This window comes from Manduca sexta, chromosome 10, assembly GCF_014839805.1.
Source record: "Manduca sexta isolate Smith_Timp_Sample1 chromosome 10, JHU_Msex_v1.0, whole genome shotgun sequence".
NCBI classification, from domain to species: Eukaryota; Metazoa; Arthropoda; class Insecta; order Lepidoptera; family Sphingidae; genus Manduca; species Manduca sexta.
In genome coordinates, this window is record NC_051124.1 from 11,456,115 (window position 1) to 11,473,732 (window position 17,618).

At 33.4% G+C, this 17,618-nt stretch overlaps 2 protein-coding genes and 1 pseudogene across 2 annotated transcripts; 2 read left to right on the forward strand and 1 right to left on the reverse strand.

Annotated features, from left to right (window-relative positions):
* The first annotated feature begins 5,379 nt into the window (after positions 1–5,379).
* On the forward strand, positions 5,380–10,154 carry LOC119188955 (annotated as a pseudogene).
* A 477-nt stretch (positions 10,155–10,631) lies between these two features.
* On the forward strand, positions 10,632–14,710 carry LOC115441933. The gene is made up of 9 exons (XM_030166857.2): positions 10,632–10,806; positions 10,879–11,010; positions 11,290–11,415; positions 11,804–11,985; positions 13,049–13,214; positions 13,466–13,545; positions 13,629–13,803; positions 14,128–14,392; positions 14,510–14,710. The coding sequence occupies exons 1-9, from the start codon at positions 10,795–10,797 to the stop codon at positions 14,647–14,649; spliced, it is 1,278 nt and encodes a 425-aa protein (XP_030022717.1). The 5' UTR covers positions 10,632–10,794; the 3' UTR covers positions 14,650–14,710.
* On the reverse strand, positions 14,691–17,384 carry LOC115441932 (TBC1 domain family member 31). The gene has a single exon (XM_030166856.2). The coding sequence runs from the start codon at positions 17,237–17,239 to the stop codon at positions 14,786–14,788; it is 2,454 nt and encodes an 817-aa protein (XP_030022716.1). The 5' UTR covers positions 17,240–17,384; the 3' UTR covers positions 14,691–14,785.
* Positions 17,385–17,618: the final 234 nt, after the last annotated feature.

Here is a 17,618-nt window from a genome sequence, read left to right on the forward strand (position 1 = left end):
TGTTCCTACAGTTCTAGACTGTTCAAACAAACAAAAACGCAGATAAAACAAGATTCATAACGTAGACAACGCGTGAACACAACATTAAAAAAATGTGACAAATATTAGCTATAATAAAATATTACAAATACGGTAGTCATTCCCAATTCAGTCTATTTATGATACACAACATAACAAAAAAATCATCGCGCGAATACATTTCTTGACAGATGTTACCTTGAGAAAAATCTCTAAATACGACCATCACAAAGCGAAACATAGCAACTGAACGATGCATGATGCACAAACATTGTCACGGTGTCGCACTAATCCACTAACTATATTAACACTACGGACTACAATTTTCACTACACGATTGTGTAATGAAAGGAGGAATAAGTGTAGTGTATTTGTTGTAGTTTCGTATGACACTGTTTATTTATAGATCATACCACGTGAAATGTAAACATGTGCGGATCTATATGTGTTCGCGTATAGATGAATGCAATTTTCAAAACAAAGACTATTGTCATTCGGACTGTATATTTTAGTGTGTTACTTTAGTTTCAATGGTTTTGCATTTTCAAGTCACTTGTAGGTCTCAAGGTCCTGGGATGTCCCTTTACAAAAACAGCGCCATCTGGATTTCCCCGAACACATTTCGTAGCGATGACGAAGGAATTTGTATAAAAGGTATAATGAAAAGCGTCTACCGTCGAACAAGATTTGCTGCGTGTACACATTGCGCGTATTTGACGCTCTTATGACGCGTTCGTACGCATGTCCACGCAAACCAGTTTGATATTTAGTAGCAATATGGAATCTGATGAATAAATAATAGTTATGCGTAATTAATTTTGTCTCCTTGATTAGTTGAGACGGCATATCACAGTGGAGGCACGTGTACGCTCGTAGTTTTGAAGTTAGCCTTGACGTTGATGCTACGGCGATAAATACGAGCTTACACGAGGATAAATTGTTTACAAAACTAGGGATAGAACTTGCGGATGGAAGTAGTACACGAGTGTAGTTGGATAAACGGAAGGCATGAAGGATCAGAATGACGAATTATAGATGGGCCTGATTGAATAGCATGTTACGTGTTTTGTAAATACGTTACGGCATATAGGCCCTTAGGTCATATTTCTGTAATAAAAGTATTATAGTAATAAATTTGGTATAAACAAGTAAACACATATTTTACGAGAAAAAACGAATCAATTAAAATATTTGTCCCTTGTCAGAGATAATAGAGAATAAATCTTATCAATAAATGATTGCATGGGCGAATGTCTAAACAATGATAAAATTTGTTGTGTGTTGTTAGCTACCGTTATTTACTGAATTTAAAAGTATACACACATTATTTTGATTTACAATCTGCATATTATTGTTGAGTAGATATTAAAGACGATTTTTTGGAGTAACAGTTCGCCGAATATTTGTCCAAAGTTTGACCAGCGTAAGCATCACGTGCATGCACCGAAACCATAGCGCTTTTATTTTTTCCTAAAGTGCGTAACTAATTTTATTTACTCGAGTGTTGCCTGTAGGTTGCTTATACGTTGATGAGCTGTCTGGGGAAAACGCACGCCCAAAATACGCAAGTCTGATCGCACCCTAATCTGGTGATAGTGGTTTTCAATACCCACAAATTAAATTTTAGGAAACAGTGACAAACAAAACAAAGTTATCTACAGACAACCTAATCACTTTTGCCCCTAACTCGTTTAATTGATGTAACAAACTGACAAGACTGATCCAAATAGCTATTGATAGGAAACATTCTGCACTCATTTATTATATTATAAAATATAAATTTTACCTCCATTTATGCTAAATAAGTAGAAATAAGGGCAATTGTGAACACAAGTCATGCTACAATCATGATTGATAAACAATTATTCTATTATAATATTATAGTTTGCATGATAACAGAAATAATTGATTTCCCAAAGTTTGAGACTGGGGGTCCGTGGCATTTGTGACATTGACTCACATTAGTGATAAGACATCAAACTGTGTCGAAAATATATTACACATTTTATATAAGACGTAATAAAATGTAATACAAATTAATAACTATATAAAACATATTTTTAGAAATATATAATTTTCATGATGGAACTAATTCTTATTATTGTTTAATATTGGTCATAGTGAGATATAGCCTATAGCCTTGCTCGATAAATGTGCTAACTAACACTAAAAGTTGTTTTAATCCATACCAGTAGTTCCCAAGACTAGAGCATTCAAATAATCTCTTCAGTTTTATATATTAGTATACATAAATTTATTACTCTACTGTTTAATACTAAACTGGTTATCCTTTTCCTCTTAAACATAGGCTAATTTGCATTTAACCTCAGATTTTCATACATTTTGTTTCGGCTTTAATCTGGGTAACTAAACAAGTATTGGCAAGTAAAGAATTTAAATTAACGTCTAGTTAGTGATTAGTTCTCGCAGTTGAAAGAAAAACGTAAAAATAATTAATAATCATGGATATTTCTGCCTTTAAAATTTCGTCATATTAAATTTTAAAGGCCGAAATATCCATGATTATTAATTATTTTTACGTTTTTCTTTCAACTGCGAGAACTAATCACTAACTAGACGTGAATTTAAATTCTTTACTTGCCAATATTTGTTTAGTTACCCAGATTAAAGCCGAAACAAAATGTATGAAAATGGACCTTGAGGTATCGCCTTAATGAATTTGATTAGGCTCACTTTTAATAAAAAAAAAATATGTTGAACACAACATAAGTTTATAATTGTATAAATCATTAGTCTTTAAAAAACTAGTTAAAACTCATTGACTTATCTAACATTAAATTATTTTTATAATTATAATGAAGTTATGTAAAATAGTACACAATACAAATAACTTAATTCATTCTGTTACCATCTTAGATTGCTTATAGTAATTAGTTTTAGTTTAAAAGAATTAAACAATGATTTATAAATCAGATAGTATAATTGAAATTTTCAGACATTTTTTAAAATAAACTACATAATATTGCTAAACTTTTAAAACGTCATAAGTCAAAGTTTATATGAAATACTTTTTGTAGCCGTTATTCAATTGAAATTAAAATGTTGCTTTTGAACTATAACACAAAATTTTGAAACAATGAAAAGCAATTTATTCCATGTTTAAATGAACTTAACTTTTAAACAGCTATTAAATACTACAAACAAAATTTTATTTAATCTCTCAAAAATTTGCCCATTTTGGCATCTGCGGTGTTAGATCTTAGGCAACAATAAGTTGTTATATTAATAATTGGGTTCTAGGAAATCTAATAAGATTTCATATAATGCGTAAAATGTAATTGTTTTACAACTTGGCTTAGCTTTCTATTACAAGGATCAATGTTATATTTTTACACAATATTTTTGCACAAATGATTCTATATCTCTTTCAGTACAAATTTTCAATAATCATAATAAAGATCTAAAGGTGGTACCATGAATTATTGTCTTTTATAATGTTAAGAAATAAAAAAATTATTAATTTATTTTTCTAACATAAATAAAATTTAAAATAGGAATTTATAGTAATGTAATAAAATAATAATGATCCGGAAACTTGTAATTCATTAGTATAATACTTCTCCATTAAGTATTTAATAGATAAGAAAGTGACAATGGAACTTTATAGATAATATAAGCTGTCTCATCTGTATTAATCATTTATTTAGTAATATTTTAATGGTAGTTTTGACTTATGAACATTAGCTTCTTGATATAACAGTGGAGACTTTTTCAGTGTTGTTGATTAATTAATATATTGCATCACCTGAACTTATTTTTGATTATATGATATAACACTACTATATACTGCACAAGTAATTATTTTTTATGCAGAAGTTAACAATTCACCACATACTTTTCTTAGAGATATGCTTTCTATACTTTAGAGCCGAATGTAAAATTTAAATGAAATTAAAATAGAAATATTAGTATGTAACTGATTTCATGTGATTATGACAAATCTTTTGGCACTTGAGTAAACATGAGTATATTTATATAAATGAAGGCTAAATATCATTTACATTGAGTGTACACATGTAAGGGCTTAGGGTTATGTATTTGAAGCCGTCTATAGTATAAGATTATTTAAAGAAGTAAATACATGGATAGTATGACACAAACTTACCTCAACGGAGTGGTGAATCTAAATGTTACCCGCATATCAATCTTGTCGGTATAATCGTATTTCTATTGTAAAGGTTAAATAAATAGGGTTATCACAAACCATGATAAATTTTAACAAAAAATAATAAACCTACGTAGGATATGATGTAACGTACGGACTGAAATAATAGCGGCGTGAATTAACGCGATATAATGAATGTCGAACACGCCGAGTTATCATTAAAACAAAGACACAACTCACCTTTCGCAAAATGCAAAACATGGTCAGCGGTCACACGAGATGTACACATTATTCCAAAGAAATAAGATGATTGAGATCAGTTGATAACATCACAGATAACGTGTAGATAATATCGGGCATTCTTGTTAACACGAAATATTGAAAACGATGCAGCGGCGCGACATCACGTATCCAAACCAAATAACACTTACCGCCACGATTTACGCGCGTTCCATGTTTTTCCGATCAATTCACACCTCACACTATTACCGTGACATATAATTTCACGAAAAATGCACGTAACGCACTGAAAATCGTGTTCGAAACCGGGATTTGACAGCAATTTCTGGGTCATAACCGGAGAAAAAACTCATAGCAGCCATTACAATTGCGCAAAGTACGATATTAGGGCTAACGAAATAAATATATATCTTGTTTTCCACTTACCTAAAAGAAATTATTTAATATTTTAGAAGAATAAGTTCATGAAAAATACGAAAAAATGTGATTCTCCATTCAGCACTACGAATACAAAATTTTAATACTAAAATGTGCAACCAGATGGCGCGCCGGACGCATCGTGCTTGTCAATGAACGCGTTCATTCTGCTTTTAACAATGACATATTTATAATTTTACATATATTAAAAATATAGCTTTAAATTTTGGTCATTTTTCTACCAAAATTACAATATTAATTATAAAAAAAATAATATTATTGTATATTTAGATGTATATGATTTCACAAAATTCATACATTCGATAAAATGCTTGTCATTAAACACTTGTTTCAATTTACGTAACATAAAATAAACATTATTCGTCCTTTCAAAAGATATTACTACTTTATTATTACGAATCTAGTTCTTAATTTTATGTCTTGTTTATGATTTTTGATGTTAATTAATTAATAATAATTAATAAACTGTTAGTCAATTACATAAAAAAGGATATTATAAAGTTTAAAGTTTCTGCATGAAATTATACAGAAAAAAAGCGTTTCGTTATACGCGATATTAAAAAAAATATTGTGTTCATTCTGTATGTCTATATAATAACTGATGTCACTAACAAATGACGTGGAAAGAAACGTTTAGATTTTGCATTGGTGACGGACGGACGCTGGATTTGTAAATTCATCTGTAAAATACTGTTTTAGTGCAAAGAAATATTAGAAAATGCCAGACCACTTAGGAGATGATATGAGAAAAGTTAAAGATGACAAGGAGGAGCCGGAAAAAGAGATAAAATGTATGTATTCATGTATTTTTTATTCACAATGGCTAGTAACCTTTATTGCCTTTTGTTTAGTCTCAATTTCCAATTACTATGTTATATTTTGATTTTCTTTTCAGCTCTTGACGAGGGCGACATAGCCCTTTTGAAGTCATACGTAAGATACCTTCTTATTTGTATGTTCTGGTGTCGATGACTGGCAAATTTTCGAACCTAATAATGCTGTTCTAATTTTTAGGGCCAGGGGCAGTATACAAAAATCATCAAAGAGGTGGAGGAAGGTATCCAGACAGTGATGAAGAAGGTGAACGAACTTACGGGTATCAAGGAATCAGACACAGGGTTGGCACCACCAGCTCTTTGGGATCTTGCTGCCGACAAACAAACATTACAAAATGAACAGCCCTTGCAGGTTAACTATAAATGATTATATTCTTAGTGCCTTTAAAATGTGTTTACCTACTAGTTTAAATTTATATAAATTCATCTGAAACTAGACAAAAGTCTGTGAAACGGTAGTAAGGAGACCAAATGTATTGTCATTTTATAAATAAAACTACTGCCTCAGGCATAGTTGTATTGTGGCACAAGAACAGTGCTAGATCTCAGGTTTGATACCTGATTCAAGCAGTGATATTGCGTTTTACTTAGTATCGGCTGATTTTGTAATTTGTGCTCGATATGGCAATATTCATGCCCCTATCATATCAAGACACGGGGGCATATGGCAGAAAGTGGGGGCTCCAGTTGCACTTTACCCTACCCCTTCAGGGATAAAAAGCATGAGTGTGTGTGTTTATAACAGCAATATTGCTATAAACTGCTTTTCTACTACAATATCAAAATAATAGTTACATTTATGATTATAAAAAATTATGTATCAACAACTGTGGTTCCAATGAAAACCTAAATACATATTCTTGTTTTAACAAATGTTTCACACCATTCTTTTCACAGGTGGCTAGATGCACAAAAATCATCAATGCGGACTCAAATGACCCCAAGTACATAATCAATGTGAAGCAGTTTGCCAAGTTTGTGGTAGACCTCGCTGATTCTGTTGCCCCACTGATATTGAAGAAGGAATGAGAGTTGGGTGAGTTTTTAAACTTTTTTATCTATTACTATAGATTGTTTTAACCAGCCAGCATTTCATTTTATTTCTTTTTTTTCTTTCTGCTTATGTAATGTTTTAGTAGTTTTTGAGGTATACTTAAGAATATTATTTTTCTTTTTTTGTGAAGATTAGTTGGCGTTTGTGTTTTACTGGGACAAGAACAGACAAAGTAAAGCTTATAGATTTTAAATTATTTTATTTAAAATGCATTTTAAACATCGGAGGGTGTAGAAATATGTGGAATTTGTTTCAAGATAGACAAATTCTTATGTTAACCTCCAACATAAATGCACCAAGTTTTTAGCTCAATTAGTATAGAGTTTCAAATTGAGTTATTACCTTGGTTACATTTTTACCAATACAACCTACAATATTACTAAATAAAATGATAAAAAATACCATAATTAAAATATATTATGTAAAAATATGACTTAATAAATCAAACAGACATAAGTGTCATATTAAAAACTATTATATTCTATAGAGTGGACCGTAACAAGTATCAGATCCACATACCTCTGCCACCAAAGATCGATCCAACAGTGACGATGATGCAGGTGGAAGAGAAGCCAGACGTAACATACAGCGATGTTGGTGGATGTAAGGAACAGATAGAGAAGCTGAGGGAAGTAGTGGAGACTCCCCTGTTGCATGTGAGTTAGAATTTTATCTACATGGGGGACCTTTTTTCTGGTACTAATGTGAGGACTGTAATTATTCCATACTAGTTGACCTGACAGACGTTGTCCCCTCTTAACTATGAACTTGCATCGTGCATTCTGTCAATCGCTGACAGCTATTTTAAACAATGGACAGTTATATAAAATTAATATTTTCATTAAGTTTTCTTAAATTTTGCTTCATAAGAACCTCCTGACAATAACAAACAGAACAAGAAAAAAAATTGTGAAATCGGTCCAGCCGTTCACGCGTGATGGCGTGACCAAGGGAAATAGGGATTCATTTTTATATATATATATTGATTACCTCTTCAGCCAAGCTATAAAGACCTTTGTTTTTACTCAAATTGTTTTGATTGGCGTTAAAGTATCTTCACTTATACTGGAAATAAATAATCTTGATTATTAAAATTTTGCATAATTTAAAAATTGTCACAATATATCCTGCAACTTGTTCGTTGTTCTAGTCACAAACAGTTCGCTAATATATACTTTTATTTACAGCCTGAGAAATTCGTGAAGCTAGGTATTGAGCCGCCTAAAGGCGTGTTGCTGTTTGGTCCGCCAGGTACTGGTAAGACGTTATGCGCGAGGGCCGTCGCCAACCGCACTGACGCTTGCTTCATTAGAGTTATTGGTAAGTTTGAGAGGTTTTAAGGACATTGTAGCCAGTGTATTACATTCGAAGATTCGATATTGTGATACCTATTGTCTTTGAGTGATAGCACAGTGCAGTTCTATACAATGCTTGTTTTATTAAGTTATGGTTGGTAATGGTACTTTGTTTAATTAGCTCTATTTTTGGATATACCTAAGCATAGCTTCAGTGGCGCAGAGGTAGTGAAGCGGCCTCTAAAACCAAAGGTCGCGGGTTCAATTCCCGTGTTAAGTGAGTTGCCTAGAAATGGACTCGAAAATACTAGTGCGAAATTGTATTTATAAACACAAAATAATGTTGATATACGGGAATAAAGAAAGAGTTCTGTCCATAAGCATAGACAGTGTTCTGATACAGTTCCCCAATATAAAATAACGATGAACAACTTTGTAACATCAAGATTAGTTACAAGGCTACACATTGTCAAACATTATTTAAAAAATACATATTTTTATAAGTCTTCACGGGAAAATGTTCTATTTTGTAAAGGAATTGAGCATTTTGTTTAAAGATTACTTTGCCTGCCAGGTTCGGAGTTGGTTCAAAAATACGTAGGCGAGGGTGCCCGTATGGTGCGCGAACTGTTCGAAATGGCGCGTAGTAAGAAAGCCTGTCTCATATTCTTCGATGAAATCGACGCTATTGGTGGTGCTCGGTGAGTGGAACAACGCAAAAAATACAATTACATATAGATAGACATACAGCATTATAATAGAAAAAATTATTTATACCATTTTTTATTTGTCATGTTAACAATGTTCAACGGAGATTCCTTTGAAAAAAAAATTAGCAAAATTCAATAATATAGTCATGTATAGAATCATCTATCCTTTTAAAACACATTTTGCTTACAAGAGAAAAATGCACCTTATATTTGTAATATTTAAGTTTAGAATTACAACAACGTATTTATTACAGTTTCGACGACGGCGCCGGCGGTGACAATGAAGTGCAAAGAACCATGTTGGAGTTGATTAACCAGCTCGACGGCTTCGACCCAAGAGGAAATATTAAGGTGAGTACATAATTTCATTTTAGTATGAGAAATACTTTTGATTGTGTCTTATACAAAACAGATTTCTCAATGTTAATTAAGAGGCCCAGGATTTGACTGGTTGCCATTACTAGAATGAGGCCGATAAATTGTGTTTGCTTGATCACAAAAAACACATATTATTGTGTGACATTTATTTCTTTCGTCCAAATTCATGTTATACCTAAACTCCACCAGGTTCTCATGGCGACCAACCGGCCGGATACGCTAGACCCGGCGCTGATGCGTCCCGGCCGCTTGGACCGTAAGGTTGAGTTTGGCTTGCCCGACCTGGAGGGCCGCGCGCACATCTTCCGCATCCACGCGCGCTCCATGAGCGTCGAGAGAGACATACGTTTCGATCTGCTGGCGCGGCTGTGCCCAAACTCTACTGGCGCTGAGATCAGGTGAGAGCTAGCTTCTCATATAATGTTCATTATATTTTCATATAATCTTGTATAGAACACAAAAAATTCCCATGTTGGTCTGTTTAGACAAGTAATAGTTCTTTGTCTATTTATGTTATTAGGCAACAGTGTGCAAGTTCTGTTGTGTTAAGAACATTGTACACAGTGTAATTAGTTATTACCATGACTCAGTTATGACATCTAATGTGTCAGATTGATGAGCAATGAAGTCATGTAGTCATTTTAGCTATTAGCTATTTTTACTATAGTACTATTACTATTAGTAATCGAAGCTTTTAGCAAAGCCAGTGAAATGCTGCGCTTATTACAGAAAATGTATTAATGGTAACTAATTCATCATTCTAGGATTTATTTTAATTACTGTTTTATTGCAGGTCTGTATGCACAGAGGCTGGCATGTTCGCCATCCGTGCCCGCCGTAAGGTGGCCACGGAGAAAGACTTCCTCGAAGCCGTCAACAAAGTCATCAAGTCGTACGCCAAGTTCTCCGCCACTCCACGCTACATGACCTACAATTAAACCTCTTTGGTCGTTATTATTTAAATAAAGAACATCAGTAACAGTCAGTGTTGAATGTTAAGTTCGATTTTTAAATTGTGGATGTATTATAAGATTTCGTAATAAATATCTATATTTAAAATCGTTTTTTTTTATTTCCACATACTAATATTAATCTTTTTTTTTAACATTATTCATACAAGCCCTCTTCCTATAGGGTCTTTAAATTTTAATGTATAATGAATTTGAATTGACTATTTGTATTAAACTATGTAGTAATTATAATACTAATACTAGAACAGCAGTTTTGGTATCACTAATTTTTAGCTTCGTTCGAATATATTTTCTACTCGAAAAATATATTAACAGTTAGAATACGTCGTTAACTTGTTATCACGATTCTCAGGTAAATAGTATTGTAAAGTATGGTAAGCTGTATTATAAATTAAAACATTCTATTGGTTATGATTTTATAAATTTGCCAGGTCTTTAATTTAAAAAACAGGATATTATTTATGTTAAAAAAATATATCTATAGAAAAAATCATATTTCAATTTGAACATTCCGGTATTTATTAATGGCAACTTTGTATATCTAAATATTTTCTATATTATCTGACATTATTTTGTGGGTAGTTCAAAATATATGGATTTTATTATTAAATTTGCCAATGTTTAGAATCAGTTCTTTTGCAAAAGAATAGATTTCCTAATGCATAATAAACTACGTCCAATACAATATTTATGATAATAATTTCACAATTCAACAAGTGCAAACAAAAATGTCTCTAACGGCAAGTATTTTTGAGATATAGTTTGAATGAAATGTAGCTATGTATTAAATTGCTTTATACCATAATATTTAGGACGCGTACACAGATGTGGTGGAATTATGCGCCCTTCTGCAGTGCCTAGGCTTCAGTGTGAAATCTCTCGACACCATCGACCCCAATGCAAGCCAGGAAGGCGGCGTCAGAACTGTTGTTATCAACTGTCAAGTAAGTAGTAGCTATATTTCAAAAGTGTCCTTATTGCTATCATATTTTGAATCTATATAAATGACAGCACTAACAAATATTACAGATGTGAGTCAGATTTTTTGGCTCCAAAAGGGCCTCAAACTTCTGTGCCATGAGCCCTATTGAGACTAAAAAGGCCTCTCCTCGGTTTTGACTTTGGGGGTGCCAATAAGTAGTGTTCGTACATCGATTACCTACCATACACCTAAATTTATCGTTGACATGCATAAATGATCTTACCAAACGATTTTGTTATAGTCATCAGGTCTTCACGTAGTGCTCGAAAGCGCTTCTTTATCATGCTCATGTCCGGCCACCAACCAGCAGCAGAACAGCGGTGTGTGGCAAGTATCCGCTACGGCTGGCGGTAAACAACTTGACAAGGTATGTTTTTAGTTGAAGATTTTTATTTATTTATTGTTTTTCCTTTGCGATTTGGTCTTACCATGAAACGCAGGTTTTGTTTTACTACTTCTAAAAGAAAACCTTCCTAAAGCGTAACTAGCACCTCGATAGTTGTGGCATCTACCGTTAGTCAGTGATCACCTTTAGTGACGATCTTTGAGGTAACCGTCCAGGACCTCATGCTTTGTGAACCCTCACTCTTGCAAGACTCAAAGAAAAAACATTACCTTCCTTAGTCAATCGTGTAAAAAAGCCTTGCAAACATCTGCTGCCCAGATCTGTAAGCTTTAGTTAAGCTTACAATCTACTATTATATTTAGACTGCACTACAAGAAGGTGTTTATCAACAAGGCTACTGTATTTAAAGGAATTCGGCTGTTCACTTCTTGGATCGTTGCCGAAAAGCCACAGGGACCGACTTACCAAAGAACTACACGACATTATCAGATGTATCAAACAACATAGCGACACAGAAGAACGTATTAAGGATAAGGAGACACCAGTGAACAAGTCTGCTAGCATGCTTGATTTGAAAACGCCTGAGAAAATGTAAGACCATTAGATCAACATTAATCACATTGCACTTTATTCACTCACTACACTCCAGCCTCATGATAAATTTATCTGAAGCTTTTGGTATTAGCTTTTGCTATTGGTATATTTTAGTAACTATGTCTTCAGGTTAAAAAATGCAATTTATATTTGATAAGTTACTCATCCTTTTACTTATTTGTATCATAGCTTCAATAAGTGTTCAACGAAAATAAAGAGAAACGATTTTGAAAAATACCTAATAGTGGATATTACTCGCTATCTCAGTATGAAAATTATAAGTTAGTAGGTATGGGTTTTTTATAATATTAATATCAGGTACTTACCTTAATTATCTATGATTCAACCAGTCACATAATGTGATGTAAATAATCACAACGATAATAAAATATAGGATATCTGCAACAGTGGAACGTTCAAAGTATTGCAAGAGCGTAAATGTAACGGTGAAAATTACCGTGTTACCGGCAAATGAGATCTTGATGATTACGTTCAAATTATTTGATAACACGTGTACAATATTTTATGAAATAAGTACGAAAATCACTTGTATGAAAATGTACTTACTTGAGGTGGTAGCTCAAGGTCCATTTTCATACATTTTGTTTCGGCTTTAATCTGGGTAACTAAACAAGTATTGGCAAGTAAAGAATTTAAATTCACGTCTAGTTAGTGATTAGTTCTCGCAGTTAAAAGAAAAATGTAAAAATAATTAATAATCATGGATATTTCTGCCAAAAAATAAATTCTTTACTTGCCAATACTTGTTTAGTTACCCAGATTAAAGCCGAAACAAAATGTATGAAAATGGACCTTGAGCTACCACCTTAAGTCAAGCACCTGTGTTAGACACTAACTACTGGATATAGTAAGACTTAATGTCTCATGTCTCAGGATGGCGAGTTCAGCGGAATACCAAACAATACTTTGTTTCAAGGTATTGGATGTTCTACTGTTTTTTGGCGGTCTTATCGCTTATCATCAGGCTAACGAAAAGCTCGTCTCGTCGTGCAAAGAATTAAAAAAGAACTATTTAGGATATAATTTTTTGTCTTTGTAGTCACCATCAGATAAAACTGGATACACCGACCAGGTACCGGTCTTTGGATACGCTCACAAAAGCCACTAAGGATGATGTGGAACAAGTTTTGCCAGTTCCTGGAGTTCTACAGAGACCTCATCTCAATTCAGAACCTTCAGATGACGATAAAGGCGATCAATCGAAAGTAAGTAGGTGCTGTTGTAAACAAAAATTTCTAATACGCACGAGAAAGACCTTTCTACAGCGAAACCATATAAGAATAATTTCAATCTTAAAGAACTTATGCGTCACTTCGTATGCCTACATAAGTTTTAAATAATATTTAGAGATACTAAGAAGAACTTCTACTTTCTATAAATTATCTAAGGAATACGTAAATTAGCCATCCTTCAAGTCCACAAAATAATGATAAATAAGAGGTAATTTTCATTTTAGCAAACAATGTGCAGAAGACAAAGCACATACACGCTTTCTTCCACTCCAGGGAGCATTAGAAGGCGAAATAAAACATCAAGGTAAATAATTTCTAAAAAAAAGTACCTTAAAGATTGACTAATAAAATACATTTTCAATTTCATAGTTTCCGCTCCCTTTTCAGCCCAATAAAACCCCAGCACCTTAATTTGTTTGAAAACCTGATGGCCGCAGAGAAAACAGCTGAAGATCTTCGTAAGCAACTGTCTTGCATTGTGAGAGATTTTATGGAAGATGGCAAAAATGACTCCTCTATGACCTCATTAGTATTGGACGTGTCAAAAATATCGGTGCTAAAGGTTTGATCTTTTAATTCTTACTAATTTCTTGTTAAAACGCTTTCCTAGAGATCAACTTATGTGCCAAGTTATTGTTTTGCAATTGTTATTTTAGATAATCAATCCCTTAAATATGTAACTGAATTTCTAATGTTTTCGTGATATGAGAAAGTGATGAGTGACAAGTTTCACACAGAAAACCATCTATCTAACGAAATAGCATAACGACGCATTCAATTACTTCTTAACCCAAGAAGCAAGCAATCGGCGATACATCTCAAAGAATTCAGTTTATCAACTTTTTAATTTTTAAGTATTTTAAGAATCCTGATTCAAATATTCTAGGCTCCGGAAACTTCGAAGTCCCAGTTCGCGTCAAGCCCAAATCTATCCGCGTTAACACTTCAAGATGATTTTATGAAGAACAGATTGAAACGCTTCGAAAGTGCGTCTACGTCTGATTTGGCGTCAAACAAATCCGCGCCAGTGAAAGAAGGCAAGATGTCGCGCCTACGTCGCATATCACCAAACTTCTTCAAAACTAAGAAAGAGGGACCAACAATTAAAATTGATAAAGCCAAGGTTGAAGCTAAAAGCAATAAATTGAACAGTGAGTGTTGACTTCAAATATTAAGAGGTTGAATTCAAAACTAATCCATTCTAGATTTCCAATAAGATATTATTTTGAGATATTTTCATAAAATTTATAAGTTGCTTTTATTTCCAGGTTTACTAAGGCCTAAAATTATAACCCCAGTGCGCACGCCACGGCAAAACACAGAATCAAGCCCGAACTTGAGTGCTTCGTCCAAAAAGAAATTCAGTCATGTCAAGTCGACCATACCAAGGCCTTCAAAAAAGGAATGATTTTTTATAGTTACGTTATATGAATGAAATGAAATAAATTATTGTTTGGTTTACGAATTAATTCTGGTTTTTCTATATTACATTATTTTTATGATGATACAATTATTGAAATATATTTTATTACTAAAATATGTCATTACGTATCGGACACATCGGAATTAGAATACGTTCTTATTAATTTCTCGACTTCTTTTTCTAAATCTTTTCTACCTGAGAGTTTTTTCTTTGTTCTCGATCTAGAATGTTGAGCGACATTATCTTCTTTATCTTTCTTTTTACTTCTAACCTCTGGTTGTATCTTATGCTTTTGCAAGTGTATGCAAGCAGGATAAATAATGTTTTCTATCAAATCGTCTTTCACTTGGCGCTTACAAAAATCTCCTTTATTTTGTATGCGGTCGTGGCTTTTTTCCTTACTTTTCTTTACGTGTTTATCTTTACCATCTCCTTTTAAGCTATTGCTTCCGCTCAGCATGGATTTGTAGTCTGCAACTTCAGCAGATTTATTTCTTTCGTTGATTTCCCTTTCTTGGCTCCTTGTTGTCAGTTCTCTTAACGTGTACCTATCACTCTTCAAGGTTTTTTGCCTGTCTTTTTTTGCAAGTTTAAGGCAAATCGTAGCTTTTGGATAACCAGTAAACTGTTGGTAACATTCGCCTTTATCCAACGCAGTAAAACTATTGAGAAATCGTCGTGGATGTATATCTTCTGAAGTTTCATTAACAAGAACATAAGTTTTCTTTAGAAATGTTTTCTTGTCAATAGGGTTTTGCATGTGAAAGAAATTTTCAAGTTGTTCTTGAGTTTTTAGTCTTCTTATTGCATTTTTTTGGACAATATTGTATGAAACAACAGCCATCAGAATGAAGGCTGGCTCATTGCTTAGTATGTGGTCCCAAAGGATTAACCATTCAGAGCAGGTTAAAACTTCACTGAAAGCAGTTTCTAATATTTTAAGTGCATACACTTGACTAGTAACACCAACTTCACAGAAGTGGTCCAGGAGTTGTTGGTCATGTTCTGCTAGAATATTTTCAATCATTGCTAGCACACTGATAGGTGGGAATGGGGCATATTCAAACCATAACTGACAATGGTTAAACAGTATTGTAGCCACACACTCAAATAACAAAAGTGGGTCTTTCTGTAGCACCTTTACAAAAGGAAATACAAAGCCTGGCAAGAACTTCATTACAGCAAACAGCGGACACCAGTGAGCCAAACATGATAGCAGTCTCTTCAGGTTTTTGAGTGTGATAGAACTATGTATGGTGAACTGCTTTTCTATATCTTTGTAAGCTGTGTGTATGCCCTTATCAATTAACATAGCATAAGCTGTCTTATTTCTGGGTGTATTGAGAAGTGATCTCCAAATTATTGATCTAAATTTATCAGGATATTCACCATACTGCATCAAAATTCTTCTGAGTCTTGCACTGTCCATGCAAACCCTCATTTTCTGTTCCACTTCAGCTTTGGTTATGGAATGATCCCGTAAAGAACTCTTATGTGTAGAGGAGCAAGGTATTTCTTTCTTTATATTGATTGGATTGCTTTTCTGGACAGACTCTAAGACATAGGATGAGTTATAAATATTCACTTCACCAAGTTGCAGAATACACAGAAAATATTTACCCGTGTTGCTAACTGCAAATTTTCTGACACCTGATGATTCAGGATGTATGGTATGTATTATTGTAAGTGTCTCTAGGTCTAATAAACTAATTATGCAGTCACTACTTAATATTGCTAGTATTTTATTTGCTCCCCCATCAAATATCTGAGGTATGAAAGCAGCTTGGTGAACAGCAGAAATATTATACTTTGTTAGGTCTATTGTTTTAATAGCTTTCCATGTATCCATACTAAAGAGGATCAGCAGTGGAGTAAGTCCTACCATTGCCATTGCCCGTCCATTCATTGTAAAGGCTAAGCATTTCATATGCTTCAATTCGCTAGGTATAATTTGCTTTACAGACTTCATACTTTCATGTTTCCATATTTGTACAGTATCATTTTGAAAGCAGGCCACAAGGTAATCACCCGCTGGGGTGAACATTATTTGCTGGATTTGGGCTCCTTTGAATGTATTTAAAGTAAAATATTTTGTATAATTTTGAAGTTCCCACAAAATAGCTTCTGCTGGGCTCGCTGTCAATAAATTATTTATTTTATTATTTGAGAATGAAATGTGTTTGACAGGGGCTGTGTGACCGCTGAGGGTCAAGGAAAATTTTCCAGTTTCAACATCAAGGAAATTTATTTCATATTTTTTTGTTGTAGCCACAACCAAGGTGTCTTGTTTGTTCGGAAAGAACTGTAGGCCGCTACATGGCCCTATTCCATTCAGTTTCCAAAATTTTAAATCCGAAAAGTCAAGTATAAAGATGTTACCAATGTTGTCAGCGCAAGCTAATTTCTCGTGGCTGTCGTCAAAGATACCAGTGGAGAATCTTATCCTATGGCATTCTCCTTTAGATCCTCGCACTGTATGGTGTAGTTGTAGTATAACTCCATCTTTTGGCTTAGTTTTTAACTTGATGTCAAATTTTTCAATAGTATCCCGTTCAGTGCTTTTATCTCGTTCCATTTATGTTTTGAACTGCACTTACGGATGACTTAAACATTATATTTGCAATTTTTTAAATTATTTAATTAATTTGTGATAAAATATTTAAAATTTGGCGGATTCTAGCAACCAAAACAAAACCTTCAAAACGTCAACACGGTTGCCAAGTGCGATGACAAATATTAAATGTGTTCCGATATTTGCAGATTTTCTTTATTTTATTGTCGAAATTAAAAATATTTGATCGATTATATTTAAAAATAAATCATTGTATTGGGTACATTTATTCTAAATAATAATTCAATTATTATGTAACCATTCCTCGTCTATTGTTTGTGAGATTACTGCTTATATCAAGATAACTTTTCATTTTACTTCGCTGTTTTGGTACTTATTACTT